The sequence below is a fragment of the Poecilia formosa genome, unplaced genomic scaffold, assembly GCF_000485575.1.
Source record: "Poecilia formosa unplaced genomic scaffold, Poecilia_formosa-5.1.2 Scaffold13, whole genome shotgun sequence".
In the NCBI taxonomy this organism is placed as follows: domain Eukaryota; kingdom Metazoa; phylum Chordata; class Actinopteri; order Cyprinodontiformes; family Poeciliidae; genus Poecilia; species Poecilia formosa.
Window position 1 is genome coordinate 3,857,496 of NW_006799952.1, and position 17,131 is coordinate 3,874,626.

Sequence of the window (17,131 nt, forward strand, 5' to 3'; positions counted from 1 at the left end):
TAGATAGATAGATAGATAGATAGATAGATAGATTGATTGATTGATTGATTGATTGACCACATGTAAAACTAGTCCACTCATAGTCCATACCTAAATCTCAATAAGAATACCTGGCAATATATGGAAAATAATTATTACAGATAATCCCCATCCAATCGGACTGAACTTGAGCTATTTCATAAAGAAGAAAAGGCAAACGTTTAAATCACTAGTTATTTAAAGACATAAACATACCCCAAAAGACTTGTAGCCGTTATAGATATATTACGTATTTACTCAGGGTGGCTTGTCATACTTTTTTTTTTTTTGCATAAAATGCACCATTTTCCCCTCAATTCACAATTATGCCTTATTTTATGTCATAGAATTGTATGCCAATAATTTGCATTAAAGTTTGTTTCTGTAATCTCAAAAAATGTGAGAAGAATGCTTCTGCAAGGCACTATACATAGATTTTTAATATATTTGGCGGTTATCAGATCATTCTAAAAACTAAGCAACAGTGTCCTCTCGTGAGTTAAAGCGGAACTGACAGGAGCCAGCTTAAAGTCTTCTCCCGGCCACCGTACATATGACAAAATTAAGATTGTGGTTGTGAATAATAATGAAGGCGTTTGAACTGTAATCTGTGGCACTATTGCTCATTTTTAGGTGTTTGGAGATGGAAGATGAATGGGAAGAAGAGGTAGTAAAAACAACGATTGTGCTCGCGTTTAGTTTAGACAATAGCCACACTGTTAGCTTGACATAGCTAACCAGTTAGCCAAAGGAAATTGTTAAGTATGTGAGATTTTCAGAATTAATTATTATGTTATTGATGGCATTTAGATGATGATATTCAACATTATGTAGTTTCAACATAAAGAAGTCTTCTGCCGTCTGTTGTAACCAAACAAATAATGTTTTTTAGCATGTTTTTTATAACACGATGCCGAAGTTGGTATCCCATTCTTCATTTGCAATTTCACTGTATTTAACAAAACGTAATCCGCTAAAAATGTTAAATATTTGAAATGCTTGAGAGTGAACTTAATTGTTATAAACGCATTTCATATTCTATCAAATATTTAATGGAAGGGGTTGAAAGGTGCCCTATTTTTGTTTTCACAAATTCAAAAATGTTTTTCCAAGTCACGTACTGTGTTTTACAGAAAGTGCAGAGTTTAAATTTCAGATCAGTATTTTTAGACTTTGGACTAAAAACAATCAAAGACTGGAATGATTGTTTGATAGATGCCAAATCTGAAGCTGCAAATCAGACTCAGGTGTTGTTTTAGGACTTGATCCCCAAACTGCATGTCTCCTTGGTTTCATTCTATATGTGGGATTTTTAAAATGTGCAGTTATTGTTAACTAAAAGTTTGTACATCCCAGCATCATTGACTGATTTTGTGTTGCCTTCAGGAGCAGCTTGTTGTGGTGGAGCTCTCTGGAATAATCAACAATGACTTTCTGTCCAAGTGTCGGACCACTTGTAAGATACTGGTGAGTTTTTGGTTATTAATTGTGTGGATTATGAACCTAAATTTTAATTTCAACCAACTTTGGATCACTGTGCATTGCAGCTGTTTGATCTTTGTCTTTACATATATATATATATGTATGTGACACAGGATATAGATAGTGAAAGACCCATGATGCAAGTTGGACAATATGTGTTTGCAGGCGAATATGAAGGTAAGAGCAAATGTTGATTTGTTCTTTTTCTGGAAATATTTTCAGACTTAACACCACTTACAAGACATCTTTTCAGTGTTTTTAATCCATTATTCTAAATCTAATGTTTAGTCAATATAAAAGAAAGTAGATTATGTAGATTCTTTAATTTCTTAAGTGGCCTCAATTTCCATTTGGACAGTCTTTAACTGTGAAAAAATATTTCAGTTTCTTTTATAAAAATCTCAACTCTTGCTTTAATTCCTTTTTAGTTTAAACCAAAATGCTACTCCCATTACCGTAAGGTGTTACATANAGCATTGCTTGATTTTGTTTTCTAATGCAGTGTTTTTCAACCTATTTTGAGCCAAGGTACATTGTTTTAATTGAAAAAAATCTCGAGGCACACCACCAACCAAAAATGTAAACAAAGATACTCTGTAGCCGCCTATATTACATATATAGTCATTCTTATCAAAGTGTCTTGAATATGAATCAAATAAACACAAAAATTTATTTTATCATATTTTACACTTATTTCAAATTGCACTTAACATGTCCACTTCAAAAATACACCTGAACAGTGCCACAACACTGTTGTGTGTGCTGCATGAATGTAGTAACATTCATGCATCACTAATTATCTTGTTTTAATGTAAAATGCTCTGTACCCACTGCCATCTAGTGATAATAAAATTACATGATTACACCGCTAGTCACTACTACAGCAAAGACACTCAAAGATGGCGTTATTTACAGATAATGAATTTGTTTTCAAAAAAATCTTTTAAGACCAATTACCGTATTTTCCGGACTATGAGCGGAAAATACGCTCATAGTATTTTCATAGTAAAACCTTCACATTTTTTTAACCCGCCTCCCCCCTCCTGGAAACTTACATATATATCAGCCGCACCGGGCTACAGGCCGCTGGTATCTCTGCCGCTCTCGGTTTCCCATAAGGATCCAGCAGAGGGCAGCAGAGGGCTGCGTCCTAATAACTGCTGAATATATTAAGGACGCAGTTCTCCGTCTCCAAATCGGGTTTTGTTCCCTCCTGTACTCCCAGATCGATACTCCTCAACTTAGAAGCTGCATCATATGAGTTTGAAAACATTTCTCTGTCGTGCTGCTGCTAGCATGTGCTTGTTCTAAATGAAAATTAGCGCGTTCTTCTTTGATTTCCAATTTTGACATTCCAATGATTCACTTCATGCTAAAGAGCCCCCTGGTGGTTGAAGAAAAATCCACAGAAAAGCCGCATGTTCAAAATGTAGGAAAAAAGTAGCAGCTTATACTCTGGAAAATGAAATTGGATAATTTCCACGGCACAGCTGACGATCACTCACGGTACACTAGTGTGCCGCGGCACAGTGGTTGAAAAACACTGTTCTAATGAAAACATGTTGAATCTTGTCAAATATTTTATCTTCTAAAAATATAAGGTAAAGTAAAATTCACACAAAATCTTATCATTTTTTTTAGATGCATTGGGAACTTGTGTACTTTTTGAAGAGGCAGCACCAAGAAAAGGTGAGAGTCAGCTCAAAGGATTTAATTGCTTTGCAGTTTTACTGTGAATCAGATATGCTCAATGTGTTGTTGCTTTTTTTGTTGTTGTTTTGTGCCTGCAGGACAAGCACACAGTGGCCCTGGCCTCAAATACATGTGCCACACTGTTAAGAAGTTGACGATGCAGCGAATCTTTCTCACTGAAAAGATGGAGGATGAAACAAGTGCAGGTCAGATAGAATATCTTGAAAAAATATCTGCGTTGATTTCTCTTTTATACAAATGTTTCTGCTTATCTTTTGCACAATAGAGCTTATATTATCTGTTTTGTATTAGTTGAATGACCCAACTTAACGTCTCATCTTTGCATAACAAAAGTATTATTTGTGTTCCAGCAGGGGGATATGATGACAAACAGGACACATCCTGCATGTCTAATGAAAGCGAAACTGACAAGACGCATGGCATGGTAGAAGAAATTTTGAACACAGATTTGGAAGACTCTACAGTTGACTGAGATAGACATTTCATATTATGGCTTCCATGTGTGAGGATAAGAAATTTGTCTTTGATTTATTGGTTTTTGCACTTCTACAGCAAAACAAGGACATATTTTTGTTCTGTGTAATAAAATTAATTACTTAATTTTGGAAGACACAGTTATGCCACCTCCTCATTGAGCTTCAAAAATATCCCAAATCTAGTAGTTGTTACAGAGTGTAAATGGCTGAATACTTTTTGGTTGATATTGGATGTTTTTGATTTTCTTTCATGATTTTTTTTTTCTGGTGTCAGGATTTGGTGTAAGAGGCCTCACAGTGGGATTCACATATTATCCTTGCACCCTTGCGAAGGAAGCTCATTGCCACATACTAATATCTCTATTTTCTATTGTTAATGCCTCTGGAAGAATGGTAACAAATAAATAGTAACAAATAGGGTAGTGTGAATGGAGGTCCTTCTAACTTTTTATTTCCAATTGTGATAATTAAAATTTACTAGACTTAAATAGTTTTGTTTTGCTCTTTATGCTTAAGTTGTTCCAACTTGGTAAAAAAAAAAAATAAACATATATATATACTACTTTACTTACTTTAAGCACGACAAAATTCAATTGTTCATTTTAATTAAATTATTTTGAATGTGAATATCTTTGGTGCATCAATGTTTTTATTTTTATAGAGTTTTGTACTTATTTGTAAAGTTTACAAATTGAATTGATTAATAAAATTTGTATGCCAACTTCGGAACTATTAAAATTTTATTTTAATTATTTTGTGTTATTGTTATTTATTTATTATTTATTAATTATCAAGTAATAAGTTTATTTTCAGACAGTCGTCCCCCCAGTAGTGTCAGTTTATGAATGAACTAAATGTTATTGACTTTGAGGACGTGGCGGTTTTCGTCCAATCCAATCAACGGTGCTCTCCTGAAGTGGACCAATCAGCCGGCGACATCACATTCGCTTTCTCGAAGCCTGATTGGTCAGGGTTTCGCTTGTTCACAGGAAGTGCACGGGTGTGTTTCCTAGGGGAGGGCCTAAAGCGTCAACGACGAACTTCCCTGGAAGACACCGGTGAGTTTTCCTGATCACATATGGAATAAGATAACGAACGTTTGGAGAAGTTAAATTATGTAGTTACGGTTTTTAAAAGATTGCATGAGTTATAATATGGAGGCTCATTGTCTTGAGTTTTAAGAGGAAAACTGCAGGACAGAGGATGAAACTGTCTGTATTCTGCGTTAGCCAGATTGGGTCAACATACATAATGTTGGAACTGTTGCTTTGATTGAAAATAACGGTCCGCAGTTAACTACTCTATTATGGTAGAGACTAAAAGCGATCAGAAGTGCACGAATGAGAACGATTTAAGCATTATGTTGGCACTGAAGGCTAATCGCCACAATGAAGAGCAGTTAGAGGAAAAAATACGTATTTTTCACCTTTCATTTATTAATGCTTTTACAGGTACATATCTCAAGTAACTCAAAACTTTTGCTAATATTGTGAGAAAATGGCAGATGCTATTTTTTGTTACTTAAATTAAAATCCCTTTGAAATATTTATTAAGCAAACAAGTAGATGAAAAATATGTGTTGCTCTAAATTCACTATGCTCGATGCTGTAGAAACACAGCTGGCTTGGAAACACCAGAGTAAACGGTAGAAAAGTGCAGCCTGTTCTGAATTGATTCTAAAGGGCGATTTCTTACCGACAGTTCCCCATTAATATATTTCACATAAATGTAATAGGTTATTTTTCTGAACTTCGTTCTACTTTGAATTTCTTGTGCTTAACTGTAGTCACAGTGGCTAGTAATGTTTGTCTCTTGCGGTCAGAGGTGCTGAGTTCTTGACACGTTTTGTGTTATTACAGTACTGAACATGATCTGAATTAGACGTCTCTAAAATCAATCGCATTTGTCCCCACCACCGGAAAAAGTTAGATCAACTATTTGTTGAAAATATACAAATAATGGGAATATTTGCTGTTTTAGAGTACAAGTTCTATGTTAACATTTTGTTTTATGTTTAAACGAAGCAGCAATGATTTCTCCAAGTTTGTCAGTAGTTTAAATGGTATATCTTTTTTGTTTTTAATCTACATACATGAACTTTGTATCATTTAAAATTATTTTAAGGATTTTTTTTATATATATAATCGTCCCAATTTCCCTAATCTAATTTCCATCTCAGTTGCATTTTTAAAGTGACTTAAAGCTTTTACTGTTGATATACATTTGAAGTAATTAAAAGGTAGGTTTCTTAGTTTGAAGCTATGTGCTTCACCATACAATGCTCAGATGCTATACAAGTCTTTCAGTGTAGCTGATGCTTTAAGTTGTATTGCTCAGTTTCAGTATTTAGACATGAGAGTTATTTTCGTATTTTTGAATGTAACCCATCAGCTGTTAGCTTTGCCTTTCTTGCACTTAGTTATCTGATTTCGGAGCTAGTTTTCTTATAGTGTTAATGTGTGTTGTAGTCAGACGCACAGGACACAATTAGTGTTTATGCTTTTGTATTATTATTTATTTTCCATTTTGTTTTACTTTTAGTAGCAGTATTGTTTCTGTATTTATTTCCCCATACATTACAATTTTTACACGTTGATGCAAATCCTGTATTAGGCTTCATACTCATTCAAAACTTTTATAATAAAATCACTCAGACTCACTTTAGATATAGTTTGTGACCTCAAAAACTTCTCATTGTCAGTTTTTCAATGTATTTGGTTTTAAATGGTTATATGATACCAAAAACCAGCTTCCACATGAATGTATCTCTGGTGACATCATAAAAGGCAGCTTAAATGTACGCTGAATGCTGCAGAATCTCCATCTTATAGTCCCAAAGGTTGCTTGTTTGCAAAAACATTTACTAAGGCCAGATGATCAGCTCAGTTGTGTGTGCTGAATTTATTTGGGTTATGCGTCTAATATTACGTCCGATACACTAAAAGTACTAAAAGTAGAACAACTGGGGCTTGCATCAGCTTAAAAAGATTTGCAATAGCTTTGGTATTTATCTGCAGTCTGAGTCATAAACTTCTGCTTTATGCAGTGTTGGGCTAACGGCTGTGATCAGTGAGGACAGAGTGTGTATCATCTTTTAAAAGTACAACGTGAACCAAGATAAGCATGACACAGGACAATGACTACAGCTTATGTTGTGACTTCCGTTTCATTTTCTGGCATAGTTCTGTTCTAACAAACTCAAAATGGAGCTGCGGCCGCTTGTGATGTGCTTCGCACTCTGCGTGGTTTACGCCACCAGCAAACCAACAGAGAAGAAGGACCGCGTCCACCACGATGACCCTCTGAGCAACAAGGAGCACGATGATGCCGATAACTTTGACTATGACCACGAAGCCTTTCTGGGACAAGAAGAGGCAAAGACCTTTGACCAACTCACGCCTGAAGAAAGCAAAGAGAGGCTTGGGTAAGATCATCACAAACGTACATTTTTTTAGCAGTCATCATTAACCTTTTACGCTGTTCCTTGCTCTTAGCAATGACTTTTGTAATAATTTTGTTTGAAAAATGTGTTTTTCTGTAGCATGTTGGTAGAGCGCATCGATGAGGATAAAGATGGCTTTGTGACCGTTGAGGAGATGAAGAGGTGGATTAAACATGCACAGAAGAGGTGGATCTATGACGACGTGGATCGTCAGTGGAAGAGCCACGACCTCAATGGCGATGGAATGGTGTCCTGGGAAGAGTACAAGAATGCTACCTACGGATATGTTCTTGGTACGATTCCATGTATTATTCATTTCACTAGTTTCATGTATACGTGATATTTTACATGGAAACTCATTTAATTAACAGTTTAAAAAATAAAATAAAATCGCGGCTTTTGATCTGCAGATGATTCCGATCCTGAAGATGGCTTCAGCTACAGGCAGATGATGGCTCGAGATGAAAGGAGATTCAAGATGGCCGACCTCGACAAAGACACGAAAGCCAACAAGGAGGAGTTCACAGCTTTCCTTCACCCCGAGGAGTATGATCACATGAAAGACATTGTGGTGCTGGTGAGTGATTTACTTTGACAGCTCTTAGCAGATGAATAATGTTATATTATCTATATGCTTAGATGTCTTTAATTTTTCTGCAGGAAACTATGGAAGACATTGATAAGAACGGCGATGGTTTGATTGACTTGGATGAATATATAGGTGAGTTCTTACAGCCTGCTAATATCATTGAGTTGCCCAAAAAAACATTTTTACAGATCCCTAAAATAGAATGTATACCCTTGAACTTGAATCTATTTACGTAAAAAATCAACACAATGTTGCTGATCATTATAAAGATCAGTGAGGACAGAGTGTGTATTATCTTTCAAAAGTGCAATGTGAACCAAGATAAGCATGACACACAGATGCTTTTATCAGACAGGACAATGACTACAGCTTATGTTGTGACTTTTGTTTCATTTTCTGGTATAGCGACAAACTCGGAATGGAGCTGCGGCCGCTTGTGATGTGCGTCGCTCTCTGCGAAGGGAGAGAATTCAGAGTGTTTTCCACACTATTGCCTCTAATTTCTTGTATTTGTCTTCTTTTTCTGTTGCGTGGGATCCTAGGTGACATGTACAACCAGGATGGAGACAACACAGAACCCGAGTGGGTGAAGACCGAGAGGGAACAGTTCACTGAATTCAGAGACAAAAACAAGGACGGAAAGATGGACAAGGAGGAGACCAGAGACTGGATCCTACCCAGTGACTACGACCATGCTGAGGCCGAGGCCAAGCATCTCGTATACGAGTCGGACGGAGACAAAGTACGGAAAACAGTATAGGAATGGCTCAGAAAAAGACGAGTAGAGCTTTTAGAATGATCTAGCTTGTATATTAAAAAATGAAATTTTATTTATGATTTTCACAATCTCTAAAAAGGCATTCTGTTGTAACTAAACGTACTTATGTGATAAAATACAAAAGAAAAAACTAACTGTATGACTGTTGCTCTTCCACAGGATGGCCGTCTGACAAAGGAAGAGATTGTCGATAAGTACGATCTGTTCGTCGGCAGCCAGGCGACCGACTTCGGGGAGGCTCTGACTCGACACGACGAGTTCTAACACCCAGCTGCCTCCACAGACTGTGTGCTCATCTTGTGTTTTCGCCACACCGATGACTCCTTCCACCCAGCGTTGAAGCGGGATGAGCTCACCTAATCCTACGCCACGGACAATAATTTATTTAATTTTCTGAATGTGTCTCATCGTGCACACACTAACATTCTACACATATAAGTTTGGTCAGTGCGTTGCGCTTCCTCGATTTGCTTGATTATGCTGTTTTATTTTGTTTTTTTTGTAGAGACTTGGCGAGTGATAGATCTTCGCTGCTGGGCTTGCAGTTTTCTACAACCCGTTTATCCATTTTTTTTTTTTTTTTTACAAACCACCCAAAGTTTAAGTTTCCAGTCTGCAGAGGAGTTTATTTTTTCGAATGCACTGGGCCTATTGCTTGGCCTAAACTGATATACTAATTTCCCGTTCAGATGTCCTTCATCGCTTCACATTATTTGAAAACGTGGTTATCTGTAATGCGGCTGCTTAGAACCAGAACTACACATGAAATTCCAGTTGCTGCACCGACCCATTGGCCTTAGTGCAATACAACATTTTAGTGATTGTAATTTTTTACTTTCTGGTTCACATTGACAAACTCTATACTTTTGCAATAGATGAAGGATTCAAGCTGAATTTGAGGGACAGTTGGTTCTGGATCGGATCACCTTTGTTGTTTTACCTCAGAACCTAAAAGAAAATAGGATGTACTCCTGGCTGATCCAATCTGAAACTGGCTTTATATAGACTGTTGGTTAAATCATCAAAAGCTGCTTCCCTTGTTTTTTTGTTTTGTTTTTTTTGTTCATAGCCATTTCAGTTGTATGCGCATGTGAGTGTGTGTACATATGTTACTTGTATTTTTGATGACTGATTTTGCTGAACGTTTTTATGGTAGTTTTATTTGATTTAGCTGAATTACTAACTCACTTGTGTGCCAAGTAAAACAAAAAAAAAATCTTTGAACAGTTAAAGGAAAAGTACTCTTCCCTCAAAGTTTTCCTTTCTCACTTTTGTTATGCTTATATCATCACTATCAACATCTATAACCACTGGTAATAACTTCTTTGTTTGCATCGTTTCTGTGATGTTTGAAAATTTGTTCTATTTTTTACACTGCTCACTGCAGCGACAGGCAATTGACTTGTGAATTTACTGAAAATAAGTCAATGGCCTGCAATCTGAGCACTCTAACAATCAGGTTAAAGTTTTTTGACTGAGAACAAAGTCTCAATAAAAAAACATAAAATTGGTTGACTTCTGTTTATTTCTTTTATCCTGCTTAATTACTCGGTTGCATAAGGTATAGTATTTGCGTTTGGGTTTTCCACTTTCGGACACTTCTATATTTCTGTCATCTAAAAACCTAAAGGTAACTTCAGAATTTCTGTTAAGAAAATGCTTTTTTATGTTTAACAACACAGAAACAATGTCCAGCTTCAGATCATCCGCATTTAACTCAAACAATCTTGAGTTAAATTTTCTATTCGTCGTCGTATTGCTTTTTGAGTGACAAAGAGCAGAAACTTTTCATTTAATTTGTGTGAATGACAAAACAATTAGTGAACTTTCCTAAGTTTAAAGAGTCACAAGTTCAGATAATTTTCTTCCTGTTGCAGCTCTAAAGCTCGCACAGCTTTGTCTTATAGTGGGAACTTTTCAGCTTTAGGTAATGGGTTGGATCCATCCATCCAAGCACACTCAAGATACACATCTGTGGTTGTTAACTACTATTCATGTATAATTATACATCTCTTTAAGCAGGTTAAAGTGCAACCATTGATGTGTTGATTAAAACCTACAAATGTCACAACCTTCCTTTCGTCGCTGTAAAGTAAACACTTCCTTAGACTGAAAGCCTTTATTATTGCCCTGAAATTTAATGTTTCATACAAATTATTTTACAGCCGCGATGAAATGGTAACCATAGTTTGCAGATTATATTAAAGAGGACAAATTGTTTTAATTTATGCAAATAATAAAATGAAACATATAAAATATGTATTTTATATGTTTCATTTTAACATATTTTTTGCTCAGAAAAGAAATCTTATGATTACATTAATATAAAACAAACCTTGAGGTAAATAATAAAGTTGAAAAACAAATATTACATTTACATGTATGCTTAGTTTAGAGCTCTGAACAACGCAGAATAAATTTGGCTTTACTTTCCCATGTGGCTTTAAATGTAGAGATTTTCCTGACTTCATAAACGCAAAGTTTGGAAATCAACCAGCATGGAAACGGGTCAGTAGTCATTGACTGGCAAGTATGGATATTTGGTGAAGCTTTAAAAAAAATCGGCCACAAAAACAAATAAAAATTCTTTAAACACCTCCTGTCAACTGCATTAGGTTTTCATTAGTTAATGTTATCTAAACAAGCTGAAATATGTAGAGTAAGCATTGTGCATTTTCTCCACTTGATTGTATGTTGCTGGGTGTTTTTTCTTCTTGCACTGACTGTGTTGTAATCCATTCCTCAGCAGAACCTGTCCGGTGTTTCTTGATGCTCAGCTCAGCTCTTAGCGGTCCATATTCATTTCACCTGCTCCATCTTCTGAACTCTGTTCGGTCACTCTCGGCATCTGTAATAAAATCAACAAGTGACTTCTAACTCTAAACATAAAGGGCCTACAATAAGAACAAACGCCCAGCAGCTTCTCACCTTCGCTGTTTTTGTCCACATCATCATCACCTAGAAAACCGTCCTCATCCTCACCCTCCTCTCCACGACTGTTGAAGGTATTTCCTGAGTTTGTCGAGGGCCTCCGGTCCGGAGACGGGCTTTCGACGTCTTCTGTTGGATATATGTGGTCCAGGGAGGTGGAGGGTTGGTCTGCCTCAGCATTCAGAGTCTGTCCTGCTCCCTCTGGTGAATCTGGAGGGGTGTCAGTTGGGGATGTGTCTATGTGCACCAAAGTGGCTTTTAAAGGGCCATGCTCCGGGGTGGGAGGAGGCGTACCTGTCTCCTTGGGGAGTGGTGGTGACAGTGGCGGCGAATGCGAGAGGGTCTGCTCATTAGTTTTTGGAAGTGTGTCGTCCATTTTTGCTGAAGTCGTTTCATTGCTGGATGGGGAGGAGGGGCAGGGTGCTGACTCAGCAAGGTTGTTTGAGGCGCTTGTTTCCACATCCTGCTCATTTAAAGGAGAAGGGTTGGTGTCTTCCTTTGTTGCTGGGTCTAAATCAGTGTTAGACTGTTCTTCTGAAGGCCCTGAGGTCACGTCACATGGTAGGTCAGCGTTTGCCTTTGGCGGCCTGCCAGCATCTATCACATGTGTTGGGCTCATATCCTCCTTGGGAGGGGGACAGTCGGGTGAGCCACAGGAAATTTTGGTTGCCGTAGAAGCGTTGTTATTTAGGATCACAGGACTTTGCAAGCTTTCAGTGGGAAGTGGGGCAGGGGCCTCAGTAACACCAGTTGCTGTTGGTGAAGTGGGCCCTGTGCAGATAGGAATGTCCTTTGTGGTATCACTGTCTGGTTTGTCTGGGAAGCTAAAGGAAAGATTGCAGGTACCACATTCCTCATTTTGGAAGGATACCTCCTCCATATGTGGCATACCAGTACGATGATTCACCTGAGGAGGAACCGACAGGGGGAGAGTCAGCCGCTTGAGTTTACATTAAGCAGTTTAATTTATTCCTGCCAGTGGAGCGATTCATGCATGCTATGACAATCAATGACATAAAGTTTTGCTAAAATCATCTGCTGATATGAAATATGATTTTCTGAGTTCAATAACTAACATCTACCAGTGAGGGATGGCTATTTTGGGATCATAATCTCATATGTGTCATAAGAATGTAAAGGCTCAATGTGGACCTGAATAAAAACAAATGAAAAAGGGGTTAACTTTTCGAGCTTCAGAAAAATAATGTTATCAAATACTTCAGCATTCTTTATTTGTATTTATTGCCATAATTTATGAAAATACCTGACTGAAAAGACAAAAAATTGATTTGTAGTAAGTGTATATGTACAAAAAAAGAAATAGGAAAGCTCAAAATTGTGTAAACTAAGGAATGGATGTGTTGCAATGAATTATGACACATATAGGTATTATTTACGGATTGTGAAAGGAATGAAAAGAAAGGGGAAAAGGAAGGAAAGAAAGGAAAAGAGTTAGGACTAGTTTTAATTAAAAACTTACCAACTGGAACCAGCGTAAACTCTGTGGGAGCGTAGTACAACAAATTTTCAGAACACACGTATATTTCAATTAAATTTAACAATATGTCACTGGTATAGTTGTCAACTTAACTGGACTGGAGAGCTCAAATTCAGTTGACTGTATTATTCTGTAGAAAGTTTTGGATTAGCAATAAAGTGACTAAAGTCTTTAACTCTGAATATCATGGTCCAATTACCAGAATCAGTTCCACTGGCCTCATGAAGGCCTTTCATAGTTTTCACTTTGTCTTTTCAAGCTTTTGCTTTTGTCTTTTCAAGATTTTGTCCATTATAGTTGATGGCTTAGTCAATGCAAATGGAGTTTGACCCAACAGGGCATTTCTATCCTCCTGCGAGCAACCTTTCCAGATGCTGGTGCTGCTTCAGATGAGAGATGGATGATTCAGTTTATGGTCTCACACTGCGAGTGCATTTAGCTCTGATTCTGATGCCAAGGAATGCTTTCTAGCACCTTAGCTATAGTATTTAATGAATGATAACATGTGCCAGGTTGGCATCCCTTTCTTCCGCAGCCATTCTGTTACTCATCACTCAGGCAATGGGAAAATAAAAGCATCTCACCACATTGGGGTGCTTGCCCTGGGCTACACAGCCTCTCTCCAGCGGGTCTCTCATTCCTTTGCGTTTCCTCTTCAACCACATCAACACAGACAGGATACATCCGATTGCACCCATGAAGGCCATGCTCAGGAAAAGTGCTTTGCCCACAGTGCAGCCTGTCAGGCGTTCATTTACCAGAGGACTGTGAGGGACTGCAGGGCACATAGAGAAACTTTTTGTAGTTTGTTTGTGGCCTGCAGACTCATCAGAAAAGTTGCTACTGCTGCGTCAGCGTGGGAGCTTACTCAGTTGTCCTTCAGGTAACACTTCCACTACTACAGTAGAATAAGTAGAGTCACCGGATTCCTGGTCAACAGCCATAACCTGGAAATGTGTTTAAAATTTGTAAAACATCAATGTTGTCGATACATTTGTGAAATCCCGATTGAGAGATTTACGTTGAGCTGTGCAAAACACAGGAAACTGTTATTTGGTTGTGAAATAAAAATGGTATCTAAGCTTATTTAAGAGTTTGCGACATCAAAGTTAAGCAAGGCTCACCTCCAGAACGTGCTTCTGCTTCGGCTTGAGATGACTGGTCTTTGCGATCAGGAGTCCGCTCTGTGTGACTTGGTAAATATCAGTGTGGTTGGATGTAACGCCAAGGCTAAAGTAGATCATTGGATTGAAACCCTATGAGTTTTTTTTTTTTTTTTTTAAAAAAAAAAACTCAATTGTCAAAGAAACAAAAAGACAATTTCATCAAGAATTTTTGATCATGTATGCACAAGTTGTATGGTGCTTTGCAAAAGTAGTAAAACTCCAGGACGCATTTTGTCCTGTAACAACCAAACCTGTGATCAATTTAATTGGAATATTTTGTGATAAACCAACATAAAGTAATGTGGATTTGTGAAGATTCAAGCGTACATTTTCCATGATAACCTCTTGCCAAAAATCTTCATATGGTTTTAGATCAAGGCTGTTCTAATATATAGCTCTGACTTTGTGGTTCGGTTCTTTGTTCTGTTGGGAAGTGAACCCTCATGTCATTTGCAGCCTCCAACAGGTTTTCTACCACAGAGTCCCTGTGTTTAGGCTCATTCACACATGGATTAAATGAGTGGATGATTAACAATCTTCTACAGCAATTGGAGGCATGCAGAGGCGGCAATGCAATCATTTGAATCAGCTGTGTTAGAGTAGAGAAACATCTAAAACATGCAGGACAGTGAACCCTGAGCACCAGGGTTGGGGACCACTGCTCTACATAGTTTATGGGAACTTTTACCAATATTTCTTTATGTTTTCTGACAGCAATTACTTTTGTCCTGCCACTCTTCCACAGAGGTCAGAGTTTTGGAAAATGTAGGTAACTATCCTGCCAGTAGATTCTCCCACATGAGTTGATTTCTGCAGGACCCCCAAAACTGAAACTTTTCCAGAGCTTTATCTTTGACCTGAGTGGTGTTTTTATGATGATGTTTGTTTGCTAATGTTCTCTAAAAAAAACAAAACCCTCAGAGGCCTCTGTTTATAATAAGATATAATTACACACAGTTGTGTTATACTGTATTTATAAAATTTTGAATATAGTTTTTGTTGCTCTGGATTTGATTTAAGAATAAAAGAGCAAAAATTGGTATGTTTGCATGTTGGTAATAAATAAATTTAGAACCATATTGGTCTATCAGAAAATATAATCAAAACATTTTGTATTTTTTGGAACAACAAAATGTGAAAATGTTTAAGGGATATGAGTGCATTTACAAAGCATTGAGGGCATGCTTTAGAGCTCACATTATCAAAGTCTTGGTCCAGGACATTTAAAATCAGAGCTCTGCTTCCGTATGTGTTGACCAGAGAGGCTGCACTCTTTCCAGCTGTGACGAAGCCGCAGTATTCGGGCAGCTCAAACTCTGGATGAAACTGGTTCACTGCCAGAAGCCTGACCAGCACTGTTGCAACAGAGTACTTCCTGGGATCGTCGTCCTGGTACGCCTGCACACAATGTTGAAAACCGTGGAAGAGCGATGCGGGGCTTGGCGAACCTTTAACAAATTGTCAATTTCCAGGGGGAAACAAATCTTACCATGACTTGAAGATGCACAACAGGAGTTAGGAGTCTGTCCTTTAAACCCTTCATCAGTCTCAACTCACCGGTCTCTCTGTTGATACTGAAATGCCCACCTTCATCTTCTGACAGAGTTACAGAATCGCTTATGTGACATCTGCACACCTCAGACTTAAACCTATTTTATCATGTGCTGTACCTGAGAGAATGGCATAGCTGATGGAGGAATTGATGCCTCTATCTCCATCCACCGCATGAATGGGACCCGGAGAAAATTCCAGCACAATATCCTGTAACGTGATATACATTTGTGGCACTGTGAATCAGATGTATCTGAAGTCTATCACTCGGTTATCAGATGTTTGAATATGTAACATTAACTAAGGTAAAAGTGCATTTCAAGAAGGGTAAAGAGAAGCTGACCTCTTCTCCCTCTGTGACATTGACCATGTACGTGGGGCTGGTGCAGATTCGACTGGTCTCATCCTGGAACAGCAACACACAGGGCACAAACCGTGGGTACTGGTCATCTCCATCCTGAACCATGATGGTGACGTTGGTGCTGGTGTTGTAGTGCTCAGCAGTGTTCATTTCCTGCCACAACGACAAACTAGTGAGATACATTGTTAAAAAAAACATATGGTCAAACCTAGTTTACATATACATATTATTGGCAGGAATGTCATATTCTTTTGTGGCTTTTAATGGTATTTTGAAACTGTTTCGAGGTGAACTAATATCTTAGTTAAGCACAAATCTGGCTGTACAAATTTGAATTTATTCTGAATTTTCTATAACTTATCCAGGATATGGATAAGGAAAAATATGCAGACTCAAATATGACAAGCTAAAAAAAAAAAGTAGAGATGTTTGTGTTTGCTCAGTTTTTCTTTGCTGTAGAAATTCTTCTTGGCAATAAAACTTACACTATTCAGAAAACTTGTTCATTTGCCCTTGAATAGCATCACATCTGTAAAGAAAATGCTTCTCTGGGTTTAGTTGTATAGTTAAGCATGTAGGTGCGAAGGTGTGTGGTGGTATTTCAGCACAAGGAGTAATCTCAGTGCAGAGCTATCGAGATGAAATTCTGCAACTAGTGTCAAACCCACTCTTAGAGACAGAACTGCTAAGATGTTGCTGCTTCCTAACACAGAGGGGGATTTGTCAGAGACTACCTCCAGAAATTAGGAGGTGGAGAGGATGGACTGGCCTGCCGGCAGTCCTGACCTCAACTCCACATACCTGTGGGTTTCATTTTGATGTGGTGCTCATGCGAGAGAGACCAACAGAACCACACTGGCTGTACAACGTGTAAACAAGCTGGTGGCCAGCATGAGGAGGGGTTGCCAGGCTGTTCAGGTTGTGTGCAGTTGTTCCTGGCAACTTCTGGCTCCATTGTTTGTTAAATGATTAAACAGCTGAATTAAGTCTTTTGTCTTTTTACTTCAAATACCCAATCCAATGAAAGACATCAAATGAGGGTCAAAGTCAGAATAAGCTATTTTGCACTGGCAAAGAGTGTCTGACGATTTTTTTGTGGGAAACACCAAACTATTCATCTTCTGCT

At 37.9% G+C, this 17,131-nt stretch overlaps 3 protein-coding genes across 8 annotated transcripts in view; 2 read left to right on the plus strand and 1 right to left on the minus strand.

Moving 5' to 3' along the window:
• Positions 1 to 447: 447 nt before the first annotated feature.
• gtf3c6 (general transcription factor IIIC, polypeptide 6, alpha) lies at positions 448 to 4,410 on the plus strand. Of its 2 annotated transcripts, none has more exons than XM_016668170.1 (6): positions 448 to 685; positions 1,405 to 1,485; positions 1,614 to 1,677; positions 3,142 to 3,189; positions 3,291 to 3,398; positions 3,567 to 4,410. In XM_016668170.1, exons 1-6 carry the CDS (start codon positions 662 to 664, stop codon positions 3,683 to 3,685), a joined length of 444 nt encoding a protein of 147 aa, XP_016523656.1. In that variant the 5' UTR covers positions 448 to 661; the 3' UTR covers positions 3,686 to 4,410. The 2 variants fall into 2 exon arrangements, with proteins under 2 accessions (XP_016523656.1, XP_007545741.1); XM_007545679.2 differs by having other exon boundaries at positions 453 to 685; positions 3,564 to 4,410.
• A 252-nt stretch (positions 4,411 to 4,662) lies between these two features.
• On the plus strand, positions 4,663 to 10,008 carry calub (calumenin b). 3 transcript variants are annotated; one of them, XM_016668174.1, is made up of 7 exons: positions 4,663 to 4,751; positions 6,874 to 7,113; positions 7,231 to 7,424; positions 7,542 to 7,708; positions 7,792 to 7,852; positions 8,263 to 8,462; positions 8,658 to 10,008. In XM_016668174.1, exons 2-7 carry the CDS (start codon positions 6,893 to 6,895, stop codon positions 8,760 to 8,762), a joined length of 948 nt encoding a protein of 315 aa, XP_016523660.1. In that variant the 5' UTR covers positions 4,663 to 4,751; positions 6,874 to 6,892; the 3' UTR covers positions 8,763 to 10,008. The 3 variants fall into 3 exon arrangements, with proteins under 3 accessions (XP_016523660.1, XP_007545744.1, XP_016523661.1); XM_007545682.1 differs by having other exon boundaries at positions 4,663 to 4,747; positions 6,872 to 7,113; XM_016668175.1 differs by lacking the exon at positions 4,663 to 4,751 and adding an exon at positions 6,765 to 6,771 and having other exon boundaries at positions 6,872 to 7,113.
• Positions 9,066 to 17,131, minus strand: part of LOC103133783 (cadherin-related family member 5) — an 11,758-nt gene continuing 3,692 nt past the window's right edge. For 2 of the 3 annotated variants that reach the window (XM_016668173.1, XM_007545686.2), the window contains 10 exons: positions 15,988 to 16,158; positions 15,764 to 15,854; positions 15,583 to 15,689; positions 15,291 to 15,491; positions 14,052 to 14,183; positions 13,796 to 13,874; positions 13,512 to 13,702; positions 12,910 to 12,930; positions 11,427 to 12,336; positions 9,066 to 11,346 (listed from right to left, as the gene is read on the minus strand). In XM_016668173.1, the coding sequence (XP_016523659.1) occupies positions 11,303 to 11,346; positions 11,427 to 12,336; positions 12,910 to 12,930; positions 13,512 to 13,702; positions 13,796 to 13,874; positions 14,052 to 14,183; positions 15,291 to 15,491; positions 15,583 to 15,689; positions 15,764 to 15,854; positions 15,988 to 16,158 (1,947 nt within the window). In that variant the 3' untranslated portion in view covers positions 9,066 to 11,302. The remainder of the gene's footprint in view (positions 11,347 to 11,426; positions 12,337 to 12,909; positions 12,931 to 13,511; positions 13,703 to 13,795; positions 13,875 to 14,051; positions 14,184 to 15,290; positions 15,492 to 15,582; positions 15,690 to 15,763; positions 15,855 to 15,987; positions 16,159 to 17,131) is intronic. The other variant, XM_007545683.2, reaches the window with a different exon arrangement.